This window comes from Oryctolagus cuniculus, chromosome 14 (genome assembly GCF_051225735.1).
Source record: "Oryctolagus cuniculus isolate XC-2025 breed Fujian yellow rabbit chromosome 14, ASM5122573v1, whole genome shotgun sequence".
NCBI lineage: Eukaryota > Metazoa > Chordata > Mammalia > Lagomorpha > Leporidae > Oryctolagus > Oryctolagus cuniculus.
In genome coordinates this window covers 82,989,327-83,004,490 of record NC_142880.1, presented here as the reverse complement: position 1 = coordinate 83,004,490, position 15,164 = coordinate 82,989,327, and the positions used below count along the sequence as shown (strand labels likewise).

The window sequence follows — 15,164 nt, the reverse complement described above, 5'->3', positions numbered from 1 at the left end:
GCGGGAGAGAAGCCACGCCCCCGACTCTAACCATCCAATCCAAGCTGCCAGACTCAGTAGCGCGGTGTCTTCTGGGACTCGTAGGCTCCTGAGCTTAGGAGCTGCCAGACTCAGTAGCGCGGTGTCTTCTGGGACTCGTAGGCGCCCGAGTTTGGGCCTTCCTCCGGATGCTGACTACAATTCCCGGAGGCCACTGGGCTCCGAGGCCAGCCCTCCTTTTGGGGGAGGAGCCCCGAGAGCCCGGGGGCGGGGCCGGCGGGCCGTGGCGCTCTGTGCTTCGCGTGGACGGTAGTGGTAGGAGAGCACCGGCTGGCGAGTCTCACGTGGTGGGGTCTCCACCCGGGTAGCCGGGTTTGGTCGTGTTTGACTTCCCGGACCCTTGGGTCCGAGTCCTGCCGAGATGCCGAAGGTTAAGTCGGGAGCCAAGCGGCGGGAAGAGCGCCGGGAGCTGAAGAGCGCCGGAGGTGCGACTGCGGGGGCAAGCAGGGTCGGTCGGCGTCTTGCGGCGCTCGCCGAGGTCCGAGCCGCGGCCGGAGGCTGCACGGGCTCCCGCAGCGTCGGCCCAGGCCTGCGCGCCGCGGCCGGGTGGACTGGGCGCCGTTCGTCAGCCCTGCCCCGGACCCGTGGGGCTGTCTTCTCCCGGACGGCCTAGCGTGTCCTCCGCGCTGGGCAGTGACGGCTGCGTTGTGTTTTCTTCCAGGACTCGTGTTCAACAAGGGGATCGGGCAGCACATTTTGAAAAATCCTCTCGTTGTTAACAGCATCATTGAGAAGGTGGGTGTAGACGAGGAACGGGGAGAGTCGTTCTGTTGGTCTCATTCGCAGGAATGTGTAAGCCCAGAGTGTGCGCCCGGCCCGAGCTAGATGCCAAGTCTTCACTGAGTGGATTCAAGGGTTGTTTAGGATTCAGACCCTGCGGAGTGTGCCGTGGGTCTGGGCTTCTCCCGACCCAGTTCTCTCGCTGAGGAGTCCCTGCTTCCTAGCTGGACGTTTGTACTTGTTCCATTCCAGACTCTTCTGTTCTGATGGCTTTTCTGGGCACCCCGTCACTGTTAGCTTTTATTTACTCCGGAGTTTAAAACAGGGTTAAACCATGCATTAGGAGGTTTGTTCCCCAGAAGAAACCACCCAGCTGGTATCATGCAAGTTATTTGGAGTCTTTTTTTCTTTCTTTCAAAGATTTACTTTATTTATTTGAAAGAGTTACAGAGAGAGGTAGAGACAGAGAGAGAGGTCTTCCATCCACTGGTTCACTCCCCAGATGACCGTAATGGCCAGAACTGAACCGATCCGAAGCCAGGAGCCAGGAGCCTCCTCCGGGTCTCCCACGTTGGTGCAGGGGCCCAAGGACTTGGGCCATCTTCTACTGCTTTCCCAGGCCATAGCAGAGAGCTGGATCAGAAGTGGAGCAGCCAGGTCTTGAACCGATGCCCATATGGGATGCCACTGCTTCAGGCCAGGGCTTTAACCAACTGTGCCACAGCACCGGCCCCTGGAGTCTTTCTTCCTCTTGGGTTACTGATATGCTCTCTCTCTCTCTTTTTTTTTTTTTTTTTAAGATTTATTTATTTATTTATTTGAAAGTCACAGAGAGAGCAGGAGAGGCAGAGAGAGAGAGAGGTCTTCTTTCTGCTGGTTCACCCCCCAGTTGGCCGCAATGGCCGGAGCTGTGCCGATCTGAAGCAAGGACCCAGCTTCTTCTGGGTCTCCCACTCAGGTACAGGGGCCCAAGGACTTGGGCCATCTTCTGCTGCTTTCCCAGGCCACAGCTGAGAGCTGGATTGGAAGTAGAGCAGCCAGGACTCGAACCGGCACCCATACAGGATGCCGGCACTGCAGACAGTGACTTTACCCACTATGCCACAGCGCCGGCCCCAGACTTAGTGTCTTTTGTGCAAAGAGGGTTGCTGTAGCTTTTTAACCTTTTTTTGTTGTTGTTGTTACTTATTTGACAGGTAGAATTAGACAGTGAGAGAGAGAGAGAAAGGTCTTCCTTCCATTGGTTCACCCCCCAAATGGCCGCTACAGCCAGTGTTGCGCCGATCTGAAGCCAGGAGCCAGGTGCTTCCTCCTGGTTGCCCACGTGGGTACAGACGCCCAATCACCTGGGCCATCTTCCACTGCCTTCCCGGGCCACAGCAGAGAGCTGGACTGGAAGAGGAGTAGCTGGGACTAGAACCCAGCGCCCATATGGGATGCCGGTGCCGCAGGCGGAGGATTAACCAAGTGAGCCATAGCGCCGGCCCCGCTTTTTATGGATTTCTTTTTCTGATGAAACCTGTGGACCTACAATATCACAGTTGTGTGCACACACATACCCAGTTTTCTGTACAATTTCTCCTACCCTTGTATCCCTGAAACTATACATGGCGTGGGAATTAAGAAATGCTGGTCCAACAGGCTGTGATTCACAGAGAAGTTCATCATATATAGTCCTCTAATTGAACTTGATATGATCCAGTTTGGTAACAAGAAGCTATTGCAATCATTCCCAAGACAGAAAACAGTGTCAGTCCCAGAAAGAACTGCTGTTGAGAAGTATCCCCCATTTTAGGAGGGCTGTTAGATTTTCATTTGTACCTCTTGTTATCAGGGTGATTTTGTTAGCCACATGAATCCTGATGAACTCTAACACAGGAACCAGGTAAGGCCTCAGATCCCAGAGCTGCAGCTGTCAGGTATGTGTGCAGACGTGCTGTGGGTGTTAAAGTGACTGTGCTTGCTCTTAGGCTGCCTTAAGACCAACAGATGTGGTGCTGGAAGTTGGACCTGGAACTGGCAACATGACTGTAAAGTTGCTAGAAAAGGCAAAAAAGGTACAAGGGATTTAGTGTTTTGGTATTACGTTAACTGAATACAGGTTGAACATCCCTGATCTGAAAATTTGGCTTTCAGGGTATTTTGGAAGTTGAGTTTTTTTTTTTTTTAAAGTTTATTATTACTTTTTGATTATTTGAAGGCAGAGTGATAGAGAGATGATCTACCTGCTGATTCATTCCCCAAGTGGTCACAACAGTCAGGGCTGAGCTAGACTGAAGCCTGGAGCCAGCAACTCTCTCCTTGTCTCCCATGTTGGTAGCAGGGACCCAAGTACTTGTAGCCAGTATCTGCTGCTTCCCTTGGTGCACGTTAGCAGGAAGCTGGATTAGAAGTGGAGGCGGGACTTGATCCCGGGCACTCCTGAACAGAGGCAGGAAGTGATTCTAGGTGCTCAGGTGTGGGATGCAGGCATCCCAAGTGGTAGCTTAACCCACTGCACCGCAGCACCTGCCTCAGCATTTTGAATTTCCGATTTTCAAATTAAGAGATGCTTAAAATCTGAAACACTTCTAGTTCCAAGCATTTTCGATAAGGTACACTCAACCTGTAGTAATTCTTGATCCCTCACTCAGTTTAATGTTAGAAAGTATGAGGTACATCACTCAGGAAAACAGACCACATCAGGTTATTTTGATGGGGAATTTATTACTTATTCATAGTCTTTACAGTTTTCCTCATTTGACAGAGAGAGAGAGAATCTTCCATTTGCTGGTTTACTCTCCAGATGCGTGAAATAGCCAGGGCTGGGCCAGGCTGCAGCCAGTTTAATCTGCTTCTGCCACAGTGACGGAGTGAGAACTTCACTCTGCTGTGAGATGCCGGCATTCCAAGCAACGTCTTTTACCCACGTGCCAAACACACACCCTCAATAGGGAATTGAATACATGGGACTCGGTTACGTGTTTCTTAGACAACTGAAAGGGGAAAATGGGAACATTAACATAACCCAAAAATAAAACCGCAAGCAGTGGCTACCGGCTCCAGGCTGGAGGGAATAAAGCAGAATGGAGTTATTGGAACCCTGAACTTTGGAGGAGGAGACATGCAGGGCTGGAGCCCAGGCCAACCTGGCCACTGCTGATGCCCTTTTTGTGTCTTGGTTGACCTGGCTTCCAATTAAATGGAGACATTGTGTCCCTGGTGGAAGCAGGCAGCTTATATAAAAGGGCTTATCTGAGAGTTTAATGATGTCTGGGAGTGGGGTTAAGGGAACCAGTATATGTCAGTGAGTCACTGGGGACCAGCCCCAGCAGGAAACAGGAGACATCCAGGCAAAGGGAGAATTCTCCAGAGCCCAGTGAGTGGGAGCCGCTGAAGAGGGGCACTCGTGGCGAATGCGGCCACTATGAAAATTGCAAGGCAAAGGCTAGCCATTGGAAAGTAAACGCCCAGCCTAGCACTCCGCGCCCTGCAGCGCCGGTGCCTTTCACTGGCTGATCCCAGCCAGAAGTAATGGGGCTGCCTGCATTTTCTGTGGGGCACAGAGAAAGTAGAGCATGGATAGGGAAGCCACACAAAATAAGCAGTACATTTTCTACCCTGTGTCAATGAAGCCTCAGCTAATATTGCAGTAAAATCATATTCTTTTTTTAAACAAAATGGCTGCAACAGCCAGAGCTACACTGATCAGGAGCCAGGAGCTTCCTCTGGGTCTCCCACGCAGGTGCAGGGGCCTAAGGACTTAGGCCATTTTCTGCTGCTTTCTCAGGCCATAGCAGAGAGCTGGATTGGAAGTGGAGCAGCCGGGACTCGAACCAGTGCCCATATGGGATGCCGGCACTGCAGGCGGAGGCTTTACCTGCTATGCCACAATGCTGGCCCCATCATTTTCTCTTATTTAAGAAGTTATCCATACTGTGTGTTCCGGATCTCAGTTGATGAGAAGAGCAGTGTACCCTCCTAAGAACTGACAACACAGACACATTGTGTGTTATTTTCATCATCTGTTCAGTTACAAAACATGGAGACAGATGAAGCATGGTAACTCTTGGTTATTTTGGGGGGGACTCTCACATAATCCCTTTTTCTGAGTGGTGGTTTTCGTTGTTTGAAATGGTAGAGTACAGTGGAAAAAGAAGTTTAAATCATTTAAGAATTTCTATTGGGATAAGAATAAATCTGCACTCTGTAATTAACCTAAAGAATTTTTTTTTTTTTTTTAATTCAGGTCATCGCCTGTGAACTTGACCCAAGGCTAGTAGCTGAACTTCATAAAAGAGTTCAGGGCACGTGAGTAAACATAATAAAATTAAAGTGTATTTCAGTCTCATGACAGAAACATTCTTAAATTTCATCCTTTTTACTTTCTTATTATCAGGCCCTTGGCGAGCAAACTCCAGGTAATGGTGGGCGATGTGCTGAAAACAGAACTACCATTCTTCGATACGTGCGTGGCCAATCTGCCTTATCAGGTACGTCTGCAGACTGTCAGGAAGTCAGACTGTTTCTGGTGTGTCTTTCTCGGTAGTAACTAGTTAATTCTCTTCCAGATCTCGTCTCCCTTTGTCTTCAAGCTGTTGTTGCACCGACCTTTTTTCAGGTGTGTGACAAGAGACCAGAGTTACTGCCAAATTTGTGAAAGACTGACAACTTGGGGTGTGAATACAGTTGAAAATGAAAGTCAATTGGAAAAGTACTGGAAGAATTTTTGTAGAAAATATTGACTTGTTTGGGCTGATGTCTCTCCCTCTCTATCCTCCCCACTCCCTGCCCCCTTCCCCCTATTCCCTGCCTTCTCCCCAGAAGTTACTTGGGGACGGTATGGTCTACGTTCTGTTTCAGAGACTAGACAGTGTTTCCCTGCTTTCCAACCCTCTTGCCATTGCCTAGGTCTGGTTTTTATGACCGTATGGACAATTGCAGTGGCTTGCTGACTGGTCTCTAGTCATGCCAGTGGCTTTCTAAATGCAAGTCAAAAACACCTCAGTGGTTATAAAATATACTTAGTAAGTCATGACCATCCTGTTTTTTCAAATGTTTATTTATTCGAAAGGTAGAGCAACAGAGACAGAGAGAAAAGAGTGATCTTCCTTCTGGTCCACTCTCCAGCTGCCTGCAACAACCAAGGTTGGGCCAGGCTGAAGCCAGGAGCCCAGAGCTCCGTCTGGGTTGCCCACATGGGTGGCAGGGACATGGGAGGGACTCAGTTATTTGAGTTATTATCTACCGCCTCCCAGGATCAGAGCAGAGAAGGTGGGCTGGAGGAAGAGTGGGTGGGACTCTAACCAGGCACTCCCATTGCTATTCTGATGTCCCAAGCAATGACAATTCCTGCCCCTCCACTCCCCCTAATGACACGGAATGGAACTTACCAGAGGGCACTGCATGCGGTCCAGGTGGCGTTTGTTTGAGGTATACGAACACGGATACATACAGGTATTTGTCAAATCTCTTTTTTGCTGTGATTCATCATCAACGTCCTTTGAAAGTGGAAGGCCTCTTTGCAGACGCTTTGCCACTTGGCAGCCTCCGCAAGGCCTAGCGGCTCACGGAGGAAGCAGCCCGTGTCCCTCACCCGTGGACACCAAGCGTCACCTCCTCCTTGAGGCGTCTGCTGCTTCGTGAGTGGATTCTGCTCTTGCAGGAAGGGAGATGGACTGACAGGAGCTGATGAGAAAAACTGTCTCATCCGATCTCTGAGGGCTTGTGTTTGCAAGGCATCTTTCTCATGGTTATGAAACAAAACCAGCTGTCTCATCTTGTGGTAATAAAGACTGAAAGTTTCCTGCCTTCTAACCAGCTGAGTTATCATTAGTAACATGTTGAAAATTCAGTACAGATAAAATATACTTACAGTTGAAAGTGACCATTTCCCTTGCATGAAAAAAATTAGATCTTTCATACTTGAAAGAGGTACAGAGAGCAAGTGAGCATTTTTCACTGACCGACTTACCAAATGCCGACAACAGCCCGAGGTGGAACTCCGTTCAAGTCTCCCACGGGGGTGTCAGGGGCCCTAGCACCTGAGCTGTCATGTGCTGCCTCCCAGGGTGAATTAGCAGGAAGCTGGACCAGAAGCAGAGTGGCCAGGACTTGACCTAGGCACTCTTGACATGGGATGCAGGCATCCTATGTAGCAGCTTAATCTGCGGTACTGCAACACTCACCTTTCCCTAGTGTATTTGTATGTATTCTTTTGAAAGACAGAGCCTTCCATCCACTGGTTAACTCCCCAATTGTCTGCAACAGCTGGGATTAGGTACTCAGTCTCCCACGTGGGTGGCAGGGATCCAGGTATGTGAGCCGTCACCTGCGGCCTCCCGGGGTACAGAGCAGCAGGAAACGGAATCGGAAGAGGAATCGGGTCTCAAACCCAGGCACTGTGATGTGGGACGCAGGCATACAAGTCGTGGTTTAACTGCTGCACCAAATGTCTTCTGCTTTCCTTTCAGATGTGCTGTACTTATGTTTCAACGAGAATTTGCTCTCCGACTGGTTGCAAAACCTGGAGATAAGTTGTACTGCAGACTTTCAATTAATACACAGCTGTTAGCACGTGTGGATCACCTAATGAAAGTGAGTGGTTTTTACTGAAACCACCTTTTATTGAAACTTTCAACATCTGGCTGTCCCTTCTGTGAAAAGAGCACCTTTGATTCCTAATGAAAAGCTGCCTTTGAGAGGAATACTTAAACATTTTCTGATCCACAGGTGGGAAAGAATAACTTCAGACCACCACCAAAGGTGGAATCCAGCGTTGTAAGGATAGAACCCAAGAATCCACCACCACCTATCAATTTTCAGGTGAGGCTAAAGTACTGGACATTTTGTAAAGGAAAAAAGCAGTCCAGACTGGAAGACACTGTGTCCACAGAAGCAGAAAAATACTGGGCCAACCTCAACGTCCAAATGTAGGAAAATGTTCATTGTAGTAAGTGTGACAAGTGATGGGGCAGAAGGAATAATCTGACAAACAGTTATAAAGACCACAAAAAAGCATGGGAAATATTTGTAAAAAGTAGGTTAAAATGCAGTTTATTTCCTTCAAACTTACAGTCATAGAAAACAAAAGAAAATTTGGAAAGCAAGGTAACATGAAAATTGTTCAGAGTAATATTGTGGGTGACACTTTTCGATCAGACTTCATTTTGCAGTTCCCACAGAAGCCAGCCACAGAGCACCTGGTTTAAACCTGCTGCAGTCACCTTTGAAACACCGTGACTGCGTGCCAAAGTGCTGCTGAACAGCCTGTCAGCAACTCCATGGAGGAGGTGTAGGTGTGTTAAATGGGCTACATCCTACACCATGTCTGTTTTGTTTTTTTTTAATAGAGAGGTAGAGACAGACAGACAGGTCTTCCATCTGCTGGTTCACTCCCCAAATGGCTGCAACAGCCAGAGCTGCGCCTCTCTGGAGCCAGGAGCCTCTTCTGGGTCTCCCACATGGGTGTAGGGGCCCAAGGGTTTAGGCCATCCTCTGCTGCTTTTCCAGGCACATCAGCAGGGAGCAGGATTGGAAGTGGAGCAGCTAGGACTCAACTGGCGCCCATATGGGATGCCAGCATTGCAGGCTGGGGCTTTAACCCGCTGTGCCACAGCGCTGGCCCCATGTCAGTTCTGAATCTTATTTTTGAAAAACAACTTAAGATTTAAATAAGTACTGTATTCTTTGGTCAGATGTAGAAAATTTTTATAATTTTTCCAATTTTTAAGAAATTAAGGATGAAATACACCAATGAGGTGCCTAAAAGTACAGAAGTCAAATATGTGTACCTCTTAAGTCATGCATGTATGCCAACCAACTCAAGACAGAATATTTCATCATTCTAGAAGGTTCTCTCTAAGGTTTTAAAAAACAACACCTAACAGGCATGGACAAGTTTGAGATGCTCAGGAAAATACCTGTCTTCTGTTCCAGGAATGGGACGGTCTAGTAAGGATCACCTTTGTTAGGAAAAACAAGACACTGTCTGCTGCATTTAAGTAAGTGTTTGACGCATTCCTTGTGCATTGAAGTCCAGTGACCCAGATACTGTGCTAGACTCTGTTCTCTTCCTGAACAGCTACCCCAAAGCATAAAGATTATCCACGTGCCAATACACTTCACCTTTCTGACTCATACTTTGGAAGGTGAGAGAATTTAGAGAAGAGTTCCTGTATTTCAGAGTCAGATGGTTTTTAGGTAAAAGGAAAACTCCAAAACTCTTTTTTCTGTATTAAAACATTTATTAATTTTGAGAGGCAGAGAAAGGGAGAAAGAAATCTTCCATGTGCCAGTTCTAAATGCCCACAACAGCCCAGGCTGGGCCAGACCAAAGCTAGAAGCTGGGAACTCAATTTAGATCTCTTACATGGCTGGCAGAAGCCTGACTTCTGAGGCTGTCACCTGCTGCCTTCTTAGGATCTGCATTAGCTGGCAGGTGCAGCTGGGACTGGAACTGAAGCACTGGATGCTATTGTCCTGTGGCTTAACGACCTCCGCACTCTAAGCTCTTGCCTACACATCTGTTTTGGGGTTTGTTGAAAACTGGGGTGAGAAGGGACCTCTTCCATACTTGTGAACAATTTGTGCCATCTTATTAACTTGGGAGAATGTAACACAGCGGGGGTAGAAGTGTGATGGCCCGTTTAAATGAGGACTCCGTGATTTCTAATATTTGGGGGAGGGTCTAGGAGAATAAGAACTAAGATGCTTATTAGGACTTTACTTTTAACTATGAATGTTTGTAAGTTTAAATGTTCAGCACTTTTTAATTCCTTAATTTTACCTCAAGTATTATGGACTTAATCCTGTACAAACTCAAAGGAAATTATGTATGATCAGTGATTTTGGAATAATGTCACTTCTTTGTGCTATAGATCAAGTGCAGTGCAACAGCTATTGGAAAAAAACTACAGAATTCACTGTTCGGTCCATAACATTGTAAGTAGGAAATGTTTCTGTAGTTCCGTGTTTTCTTTTAATGTCCTATTTTTTTATTTTTCATCTGTCATTGAGATGTCTTGTTTTGTACATCCTACAGGATACTTAAGATAGTGTATACTGCACAATTAGGTAATTCTGACAGGTCAGTGTTGTGTATTCTGTGAAAGAGCTAAGAGTAATCTTTATTCCTATACTCTCCTCTTTGAGTCCTAACGAGCAGATTCAAGGGTGGGTGTATGGCCTAACAGTAAGACACTGGTAAAATGCCCATGTGTCCTAATGGACTATCTGGGTTCAATGCCCATGTCCAGCTCCTGACTCCAGCTTCCTGCTAATGCAGACCCTGGGAGGTAGTGGTGATGGCTCAAGGAATTCCTGCCACTCACAAAGGAGACCTGGACTGGGTTTCAAGCTTTGGCACAGTCCTGGTTGTTGCAAGCATTTCAGTGCATAGGAGCTCTGTGTCTCAAACAAATAAAAAACAATTTAAAAGCATTCAGCTGAGTTGTAACTTCCTCAAAGCGGTAGACATGTGGTTTGTTCAACTTAAAATAACTGCACAATTTGGCTGTTTCCTGAATTTTCTTCATCCCTTGTTTGCAACAATTACTAGTTAACTGTTTTCTGATGCCCAGGAATTGGAATAATTAAAAGTGTAGGCAGAATGGCGGATTTCAGGTTTTGAGTCTCCTGCCTCTTATCTGTGCAGTGCTCACAGCTGTGGGTGCATCATGCACAGGCACTTACCTGTGTCATGAACACCTGATGTCTGCTAACTTTTTGGCTCTTTCAGTTTAATTAAAGCTGACACAGGCAAATTGCTTTTCTATTTTTTGGGGTGACTTTGATCTCATTATGGTTTGATGCTCCAAAACAGAATCTCCACTATTATCTTCTCTGGACAAGGAGTCATTAAATAGCTGCCTAAATAAAAAAAAATATTTAGCTGGATTAAGAAAAACCTTTACATAGATGATGTGAGTTAAATATGAAACAGTATTTTTGAGGATTAAGAAGTTAACACTGAGAAAAATTAGCTGGTTAGGTATAATGTATAATTTTGAAAGGAGTAACAGTTGCTTTAAGAGTTTATAATTTTATGAGGTCAGAAACTAAACTATTTGAGAATTTTAAAGAAAAAGCATAATGTACATGATTACTCACTCAAGGTATTCTAAGTATTTGTTACACAATAAAGATTAGCCACCTACCTAGATATGTCATATCAGAATCATCAGGCTTTTCAAACTCATTAACACATACGCTAAGATGACTATTTTATGACTTACTGAACTTAAAAAAAGAGTCAAAGTGACTTCATTAAAGATATGTTGTTCATTTATTCTGAATCTTATATTGATAGATAATACCAGAAGATTTCAGCATAGCAGATAAAATACAGCAAATCCTAACCAGCACAGGTTTTAGTGACAAAAGGGCCCGTACCATGGACATAGATGACTTTATCAGGTAATGACATTTTTCTGTTTTCCTGTTTACATTTCTTTACTGTGACACCTTCTGATTAGAGTTAAAGGCTTTAAAGCGGTATAAGGTGCTACTTGGGAGAGTTATTGCATAGCACTTCCATGGCATGGAATAGTATTTGGTGTAGAAGATGGAGGCTAGTCAGCTGCAGCAAAATGAGCATTTTTTTAAGAACAGTAATAAAGAACAGTCCGAGCCAGAAGTTTGCCTCTGTGTTGATGTGTACAGTGATGCACGTGTCCCTCCCCTCTGCTCCCCTACGACTCCTACTCATTAAGTCTTAATAGCTTATGCCTCCAGAGTGGACAACACACTACAGAGTAGAAAAATTTGTCATACGTATTATTCATTTAATAGGATTAGGTTCTGTAGCCTGAGGCAGGTTCTACACATATCTAGCACATGGGTATCATGATTATCTGGGCAGGTTATGCCAAAATATATCTTCTCTGAACTAAGCAAGTGAGGCTTCAATTCACTGCCCACTTTAACTTTCAGAAGCTCCTGACTATTTAGCCAATTCATATTTAGAATTTCCATGTTCTACAGGCTACGAGTAAACTAGAGGGCAGATTGTATGTCATTTGCTTTGATAAGGTAGAAACACAATATACTATGTAACTAAGATAGATGGAGTTAACGTTTTCTTGGCTGGCTGGCAGTACCACTGAGTCTGTTAGAGAATCCTAGGAGTAGAACACTATTCCTAAGTACCTGCTTTGCTTTTTCGACACTAATCCATCTGGACTTATTTGTATGGGCCAGCCTGAAAATAAACTCAGGCCTAAATAGGAATATTTTCTTATTGTCCTTCATTCTCAATATATATATTTATCAAGGTCATATATCATATGCAGTTGGCTACCCAGAGTTGGATAAGTACTTAGGTATGCAGAGAAACCATGTGTATTCAACCTCAATAAAAGGTAGGGGAAGAATGGGCACGTAAGCTTGGGCATTCATCTGATTTCTGCCTTAATTTCTAAGAGTTTCTTGTAGAGTTACCATGTTGAAATGGAACAAGTGTCAGTGAGCTCACAGGCCTAAGATAGGGGAAGTCTAAGATAATCAGTGTCACATTCATTATTGTAACTTATGATATACAGGCTGTAACCAAAGAGGTATTAGTAGAACCTGGTTTTAACCAATATAAACCTTATAAATTTAGTTAGGGATGAGGTTTCTTTAATGAGTAGTGTTAGAAGTGGTTGGGCTGCATTTTAATATATTGATAGCTTCCTGTTTTAGAATTCATGATACAAAATATACATAACTATTTGCTACAATATTAGCTTTTCAATACCTTCCCTTTTTGGTTTCTTTTTTCAGACTTCTACATGGATTCAATGCAGAAGGTATCCACTTTTCCTAGCTATTTGGAAAACAGAATAATTCAAGGTCAAGAAAAGAAGCAAATTATATATTTTTAATATTTGAGAAGATGAACTATGCTATTGTTCCTCTGGGACATTATCTGCATGATAATTTTTAATACTACTGTTGTCATCTTTTACTATTCTGAATCTTTAAGGTGGTCAGTTCTAAGTTCCCAAGTGTTTTGTTGTTCTTGGTTTGCTTTTAATATACATCATGATATACAACATAATCTTCAAGTTTAAGAGCCGCAGATGCGCACAACTTTACACTAAAAGTTATTATTTCTAACAGTTTATTGTATGAAGATGTTAGTTAATAACCTTTTTTACTGTGTTATACGATGAGGCCATCTTTAGGCATTAGCTGTCCCTTAAGTAGTAAAAAAATTAAAATATGCTTAACTAAACCGCATAGTCCCTAAATCATTTCTTCTTGTCATTCATATGTACAGTAAAACAATTAGTTTTTTGTTTGTTTGTTTCTCTCAACTGTTTCTCTGTTTATCCTATACAATTTCTTTTCTTGTTGCTTGCCTCTTTAACCATCCCATAGCACATAGTCTACATGAAGGTTTGGGTAAGCCTGAGTTTGCTGCTGCCATGATGCAGTGCCAGACATATTCTGGGGCAGGGCTCAGCCCATGAAACAACGAAGGTTAAGTAGAATTAAATTAATTAAATAAAGTATAGAATTACATGCTTTCTTGGGGAAATAATCATAGACATAGCAAAATTATATATCAAAGTAGGTTTTAAAGTTAAAATCTCTACCTTCAATCTCATTAAAACAAAACACCCATTTTTCCAGTGTTATTGGTTCCCATTCCCAGTATTCATATGACATCGGAATAATTAAAATTTCCAGTACTTTTTCATATACCTGATGCTTACTTTAAGCTATTTTTAAATTGTCAGAGTGAGAATGTATAAACAAGGTTAATTAGCTACTATGTTTAAATCTGTGCAGTACCAAGTGTTGTTAACATATTTTAATAAAATTATAGTAGCTATTTTGTTTATATAAGAAAATTAATAAAAATATCTTAATTGACATTTGGCTTTCTGTATACATGCCAATAGGAGAGTTTACACTTAATTTCGCAAAGGTACATTGAGTAAATCTAAAAGAGAAGAAAAGCTGTTTTTGTCCGACAGATTTTTCTGAGTTCTAGCTTCAAAGTCATTCTCATATAGTAACAGGGACATATGCTTTCAGGTGTGAGAAAGTACTGTTTAATTCAGAACAAAAAGTTTGGCTGCATTAAGCCATTTTTGTCACATGAACATTAAATATACTCAAGGGTAAATTTTTTTTTCTCTCATAAAAACACTTCTCCAACATTCATTTGTACCATCTCTATACTTACATAAAAATGTTAAAATTTAATTCTACTTTCTGAGGTTATTTTTCTTTCCCCTATGAAATGCTGAATTTACTCCCTTTTCTGGCCTTTACTCTCCCGTCTGTAAAGCTGAGGGAGTGGACTGCAGTACCGCCAATCTTTGCAGGTACTGGGTTTTTAAATACCTTGACTGCTGATGAGAAGGAAGTTGTGACAGTATAAGGCAGCACGTTTGACTGGAAGGAGACTTCCCAGAGACAGCAGCCATCAGCGCAAACACTAACGCGTTATCTGCTATGCTTTACAGCGAGCAAGTTCTCATGCCTGTGTTGCTCTCGGAAGACTGGTCATTCTCAAAACCCATCCTTTTAAACAGCCTCTCTACAAAATCAATAGTAACAGCTCTCCATTCCTCCTCTTCTCAGAGACAGAATGTACCTTAAAACTGAAAGAAAACCTGAGTCCCTTCCAAAACAATGATGACTGTAGTGAAGTAAACTCTCAAACTCATTCCCTCATTTTATTAATAAGTATATTGTGAAAAATGTTTACAGAGATTTGCAACTTGGTATCAGGATTTCTCACAAGTGCTCTGGGTTTTATGAACAGTAGCATGGAGACTCTGGCTCAGGTGACTGTCATAGCTCCCCTTTGGCCCATATGGATGACTTGTAGTTCCCTAAGGGAAACCAAATGAGACACCTCTGGGAGGTTTTTCATGGTCAATCTACTCCTGGACTCTATCCTGGAAACCAAGGGAAAACTAGAGAGATAGAAATCTTTTAACAAAATATTTACAGGAAAAGTGGCCAGTTTCCTTGTTTGGAGTAGCAATCTGTAAAAATAAATGCTGCCATTTAAAAAGTAGCATACCCTACACCAATCTATTGGTGAGAATTTGGTAATTCTCACCAAATAGTTGTAAAACATCACATATCAGGTACAAGGTGGAGCTTGGAGTAAATCTGCCTTTTAAGGCAAAGTCAATTGTTTTTTTCAGCTTAATTCTTTCTCAAAGGAGTTTAGTACTGTCTACACTTGGCTTAAGCTAACTTCTATTATGGGCTACTTTCAATGTACATGTAAATGTTCATGCATCAGAAGCCAATTTCTTTTAACAGTACATTAAAAAGGTATGTTCTGGGGAGCTAATGGACATTTCAACTTAAGTAATGGTATTGGTAAGGATCAAATTGCACTATTAGTCTTGTTAATACCACACTGGCACACACACTGCATATATATGTATTCTCCTAAGATAAAACTCTTCTCA

At 43.6% G+C, this 15,164-nt stretch overlaps 1 protein-coding gene across 5 annotated transcripts; it reads left to right on the top strand.

Moving 5' to 3' along the window:
- The first annotated feature begins 202 nt into the window (after positions 1 to 202).
- Positions 203 to 12,955, top strand: DIMT1 (DIM1 rRNA methyltransferase and ribosome maturation factor). Of its 5 annotated transcripts, XM_070056750.1 has the most exons (13): positions 221 to 464; positions 701 to 774; positions 2,594 to 2,644; positions 2,730 to 2,816; positions 4,988 to 5,049; positions 5,138 to 5,231; positions 5,310 to 5,359; positions 7,212 to 7,335; positions 7,471 to 7,563; positions 8,677 to 8,741; positions 9,618 to 9,681; positions 11,048 to 11,154; positions 12,502 to 12,955. In XM_070056750.1, exons 4-13 carry the CDS (start codon positions 2,784 to 2,786, stop codon positions 12,542 to 12,544), a joined length of 735 nt encoding a protein of 244 aa, XP_069912851.1. In that variant the 5' UTR covers positions 221 to 464; positions 701 to 774; positions 2,594 to 2,644; positions 2,730 to 2,783; the 3' UTR covers positions 12,545 to 12,955. The 5 variants fall into 5 exon arrangements, with proteins under 5 accessions (XP_069912853.1, XP_002714103.1, XP_069912850.1 ...); XM_070056752.1 differs by lacking the exon at positions 2,730 to 2,816 and having other exon boundaries at positions 203 to 464; XM_002714057.6 differs by lacking the exon at positions 2,594 to 2,644 and having other exon boundaries at positions 213 to 464.
- Positions 12,956 to 15,164: the final 2,209 nt, after the last annotated feature.

Bases quoted from the DNA above. Each gene is read 5' to 3' on its own strand.
- DIMT1 (XM_002714057.6), top strand. From the start codon at position 401: ATGCCGAAGGTTAAGTCGGGAGCCAAGCGGCGGGAAGAGCGCCGGGAG. The intron at 5,050-5,137 runs GTGAGTAAACAT...TCTTATTATCAG, and splicing joins CATAAAAGAGTTCAGGGCAC to GCCCTTGGCGAGCAAACTCC. The intron at 5,360-7,211 runs GTGTGTGACAAG...CTTTCCTTTCAG, and splicing joins TTGCACCGACCTTTTTTCAG to ATGTGCTGTACTTATGTTTC.